The 5,491-nt window shown below is 29.8% G+C and overlaps 1 protein-coding gene across 1 annotated transcript in view; it reads left to right on the forward strand.

Annotated features, from left to right (window-relative positions):
* Positions 1-544, forward strand: part of LOC117180215 (LIM/homeobox protein Lhx3) — a 36,657-nt gene extending 36,113 nt beyond the window's left edge. The window contains exon 7 of the mRNA XM_033372600.1: positions 369-544. Within this exon, the coding sequence (XP_033228491.1) occupies positions 369-544 (176 nt within the window). The remainder of the gene's footprint in view (positions 1-368) is intronic.
* The last annotated feature ends 4,947 nt before the right edge of the window (positions 545-5,491 follow it).

The raw sequence follows: 5,491 nt of genomic DNA on the forward strand, positions 1-5,491 counted from the left end.
CCCTTCCATAATTACTCCTCACTTCTCCTAGTGCCTCTCTACCCTAATTTCCCTCACTTCTCTATTCTCCCTTCCCACCTTTCTGATACTTCTCCTCCTCTAATTTCTCCTCATTTCCCTTCTTTACCTCACCTAATTTCTTCTCACTTTCCCACTTCTCCACCCCTTATTTGCCTTTATTATCCTTTATTTCCTTCCCTCAATTTTCTTTCACTTCCCCTACTACCCCTTCATTCAATTCTAATCACTTCCCCTCCTTGTATAATAGTATTATGAAACCCCGACCGAAAACGTAAGGGTTTCTTCCCTGGGCTGCGAAACTCTAAAAAGAAAATAAACATAAAAATTCGAATTTTCGCATTTTTTAGGAGGACCAGGAGGAATGGTACCTGGACCAGCTTCAGACTTGAGCAACGAATCAAGTGGTGGCGGTGGAGGAGGCGGAGGAGGAGGCCCTGGTTACCCAGATTTCCCCCCCTCGCCAGATTCTTGGCTTAGTGAACCGCCATCTCACCATCACCACCACGCTCATTATGCCACATAACCCCCCAAAATTCAACCCCTCCGAATACCGTATAGAATAACGCATTCCCCAAAATAAAACAATTATTATAAATATATAACTATTATTTTTTTGTTTTTCATGGTTTTATTATTTTTGTACATTATTGCTTTTAGGAACTCAAGAAAATTTTATCAACCATCCCTAGTAATTACGGTAAACTGGGGCTAAGTGGTGAAGTGGCACTCTTCTAATTCTGAATTTCTGAATGCGATATTTTCTTCTTGTAGGTACAAATTATAGAGTTTTGCAACGAACAATTGTAAAATTTCAATTGCAAAATCGAAAAAAAGAAATGTCGCATTTTAAATACAAAATAAGTGGGGCACCACTTTCCCTTATATATGCGCCGCTTAGCCCGAGTGTATGGGACATTTTTTTTCAAATTTTTGTTGTTATATTATTATGGATCTATATTTTTTTTATAAAATAAATAGATGAAAAGAGAAGTTTAAATCGTCGAAATATTTACTCCTAAATTAATTTTTGAATTAAAGAAAAATGTGGCGTTATTCTAAGCTGTATTTGACGCGCCGTCCCTCCCGTTTACTCCGATGCAATATGCGCAACAAAAATAAATGCCACGGATGCAAACGGCTCCATTGTTTCGAACACTAATAAATAATCACGCGCCATGCATTACCGTACATAAGCATAATTGATATTACAAGTAATATAGATATATTTATGTACAAGTCCCTCGTTTCCGGTTACGTTTAACTTCCAAATCGACGTCAACTCGTAGACTTGTATTCAGTTTCGTCGAGCCTCGATCCAAGACAAGATAATAATTATAATTTTCAAACTTGAATTAGAAGATTTTGTTCTAAATTATAAAGCTTGAAAGCTTTAATCTCAAAGGGCTTTTTTAGTTTTCTTCTCTAAATTTGATGGCTTACAAAATTGGAAATTTTCAAATTCGTATACTTTAAATTTCAACAAAAATCGTCAATTTCTTAAATTTCAATTCACAAACTTCAATTGTAAGTTTTGGTTCCAATTAAAATTTGGTTTTAAATTGTGAAGCTTGAAGGCCCTTATCTCAAAGGAGAGCTTTTTTTTCATATCAAATTCTGAAGGCTTACGAATTTGAAAATTTGCAAATTCAGGTACTTTATGAATTAGAAGATTCGGTTTCGAATTATAAAGCTTGAAAGCTCTTAAACTAAAAGGAGTTCCTTATTTTTTCTCTCAATTTTTTTCAATTTCCAAACTTCTATTGAAATATTTGGTTCGAAATTAGGAACCTTAAAATCTTTTATCTCAAAGGAGTTCTTTTTTTCTTCTCTAAATTTAAAGGCTTGCGAATTTGAAAATTTGAAAATTCGGATACTTTAAGAATTGGAGGATTTAGTTCCAAATTAGAAAGCTGGATTGCTCTTAAGCTCAAAGTAGTTCCTTATTTTGTTCTCCTCTCAATTTTAAGACTTATAAATTTGGAAATATGCAAATTCGGGTACTATAAATTTGGATACAAATCGTAAATTGTTTTCAAATTTCAATTTTCAGAATTCAATTGGAATATTGGATTCCAAATTAGGAAGCTTGAAGCTTTAGCTTAGAAGGCATACAAATTTGGACATTTTTTAAATTCTGGTACTTTAAATTCGGACATTAACTTTTTTTTTAATTCAAATTTTGAATTTGATATGGAAAATTTGGAACCAATTTTGAAGACTTGAAAGCTTTAATTTAAAAGATCACTATAGTGATTTCAAAGGTCACTACCGTAACCTGTTAGGGTATTTTTAAAATTTTAATTTTTCAGAGCTCTAAAAAGCTTCAAGAGATTAAAAGGATTTGAAATAATTAAGAGAATTTTTCGAAAAACTTGAGAATTAATTTTTAAAAATCGAACAATTTAATTAAAAAGGAGCTGGAATTTTATCATTTCTAATTCAAAGCATCAAAAACTAACAACTTTATTTTCAATGGATTTTGAAGGACAATTTTAAAAAGTTAAAAATTGCATATTTTCAGAATAGAATTATGAGAATTGCATTATTTGAAACGCAATAGAATTGGAATGATATTATTTATAATCAGAAGCATTCAAAGTTCAATAGTTTAAAATTGAAAACTTTTATGTTTAAATATTTTTCCATTGGAAGCGATTAAAATTTTACTATTCGAAATAGAATAAGAAGATAAACGATAAAAAATTTGTAAATCCTTTAAATTTCTTTAAAACTGTAACTTCTAACGTCATATGGTTTAAATTTAGAATCTTACAATTTCAGATTGCAATTATAAACGTTTTTAAAATGCAGACTCATTTAAATTTGCAAGCTCCTGAATGTTCACTCGAGGAATTATTTGAGATTCCTATTTCAAAGAAAAGTAGTTTCTCAGAACACCCATAATTTCTGAAAATTAAATTTTTACCGAAATTCGGAAGATTTTAATTTTAAACTTCTTAACTTTAATTCTTTTACATTTGAAAAATATTAAAAATTACTCTAATATTTAAATTAATTAAATGATTTAAAATTGCACCTTTTAACTCTATATGATTTAAATTTTGGCACAAGATGCTTGTAACTCCGGGTGCTTTAAATTTGAAAACTGAGAATGTTAGGTTCCATTTTAAATGCTTTCAAAATCCGAACTCATTCAAATTTGAAAATTCCTCAATAAATGAGATTATAATGATTTCAGCTTCCTAATTCAAAAGAAAGTACTTTTGTTCAGAAAACCTAATTATTTCTACAAATTTGGTTTATTCTATCTTAAAATTACTCAAATCTTGAATCGAAAGCTTAGAAATTTTTGTTTGAAATTTGGAAGACTTGAAAAACTCATGAAATTTATTAATTCATGAGATTTTAATTTGGGAACTTAAAATTTCAGTTTCCAATTTTAAACACTTTCCAAATCCAAACTCGCGTCAAGAATTATTTCAGCTTCCTAATTCAAAAGAGAGTACATTTTTTCAGAAAACCTCATTTCTGCAAATTAATTTTCTTCTATCTTAAAATTAATCAAATCTTGAATCGAACGCTTACAAATTTATTTTCGAAATTTGAAAGATTTGAAAAATTTAAGAAGTTCGAGTTCAAATTTACGAAATTACGCTAATTTCAAAAACTTGAAAAAGTCCTCAAATTATTCCAAAATGTAACTAATTTTTAAAATAAAACTGATCATTTCTGAAAATAAAATTTTGTCCAGCCAAAAATGAATGAAGTCTCGACTTGACCGAGGCTCGATTTCATCGTTGTCTACCGCGCTTGTGTGAAAGGTAGGGATTGAAGTGTCATACTGTAAATAGTTCAAATTAGATTTAATCGTAATAAACGTGGCTGTCGAAAAATCGCAGCATGCCTCGTTCATCGTCATGCAATTTTTTGTCTCTGAGCTACTCGAATAATCAAAGTCAGAAGTCGAATTCAAAACGAAAGCCAAAAACGCTTTCACATTCTGCCTTCTCGCGAAATTTGGAAGAGGTCGTTTCCAAATCCAAAAAATTTCGAAATTTGTGACTAAAAAAAAAAATTCGACCATTTAATGATGTATTACGTGTCACCTGTTAATTACTACTAATTACTAAGTGATAATGTCTAGTGTGATCTCTACGATTAACTTTTGCCACGCAACACACGGCGCACAAAAAATGTTTTTTAATCAAAATGTGAACGCACACCCAGATTGCGAGAAAAATTCTTTGATTTTGGATTGCAGCGCGATTCTTAAATCAAGGCGAAATTTTCGATTTTTCTTCATATGTACAAATTTTCTCTAAAACTAAACATTTCGCATACTTCGAATTTGCAGTTTGAGAATTCAATTATTAGGTAGACAAGTTAAAATTCGCGCTATACAAGTATGATTTACATGAGAAATATTATTTAGATTTCGTCGAGAGGACTTTAAAAAAAAATTATAGGCCGAACGAGAATGTTAGCGTTGTATAATAAAATAAGTGGAACAAAGTCATACGTGACCGAAATCAGTTATTACGGATCTTTATGTTATTATCTAGTCATCAAGTGATATAATAAAGATTTATCATAATCAAAGTTTTACGTTTATTCAGTCCTCACGTAAACAAAGCAAAACATTATTTTTATTTTATTCTTATCAGGATGAGAATGTTAAAAATTTCAGACTTCCTAGCCCAAAACGCTCCCAAAACGTGAGAAATAGGGTGACTTTTCACTTTTTCAACCGAAAAAGAAAAATTGTCCACAAAAAAAAAAATACTCTTCGAACAAAATTCTATTTCTTCATTCAAAAAAGACGATTTTTAAAAGAAAAAAGTGAAATATATGACCAAATAGTTGCATTTGCAACCTGAAAAAATGAATTTTTAAATCGAAAAAGTGAATTTTCATCCCAATAATTAAATTTCCAACTAAAAAATATGAACTTTTAAAACAAAAATACGATTTTTGGATCAAACAGTTTAATTTGCAATCTAAAAGGAAGAATTTTCAACAAAACAGATACATTTTCAATCCACAAATATCAATTTTCAACCAAAAAGTTAATTGCGAATCAAAAAATTGAATTTTCAACTAAATACTTAAATTTTCTACCTTACTGTTTAAATGTCAAGCCAAAAAGAATAATTTTTTACAAAACATTCGAAGTTTTAACCCAAGAATATGAATTTCCAACAAAAAAAGATCATTTTTAACCAAACAGTTGATTCATCAAGCCTATGGACAAATTTATATGAATTAACATCAAAAGATTATTTTTAACCAAATAGTTAAATTTTTAAGAACGAAAGATTTTTCAAGCGAAAAATCAAGAATTTTCAAGCGAAAAGAACGAGTTTTCTACACAAAAAGGATAACTTTCAAACCAAGTAGTAGAATTTTTTATTGTAAAAAGACGTTTTTTGACAGAAGAGTTTATTTTAAACCAAACAGTTAAATCTCCAACCGAGAAAGATTTTTGAATCAGGAAAGAAAACAAATTCTA

The sequence above is a fragment of the Belonocnema kinseyi genome, chromosome 9 (genome assembly GCF_010883055.1).
Source record: "Belonocnema kinseyi isolate 2016_QV_RU_SX_M_011 chromosome 9, B_treatae_v1, whole genome shotgun sequence".
In the NCBI taxonomy this organism is placed as follows: Eukaryota; Metazoa; Arthropoda; class Insecta; order Hymenoptera; family Cynipidae; genus Belonocnema; species Belonocnema kinseyi.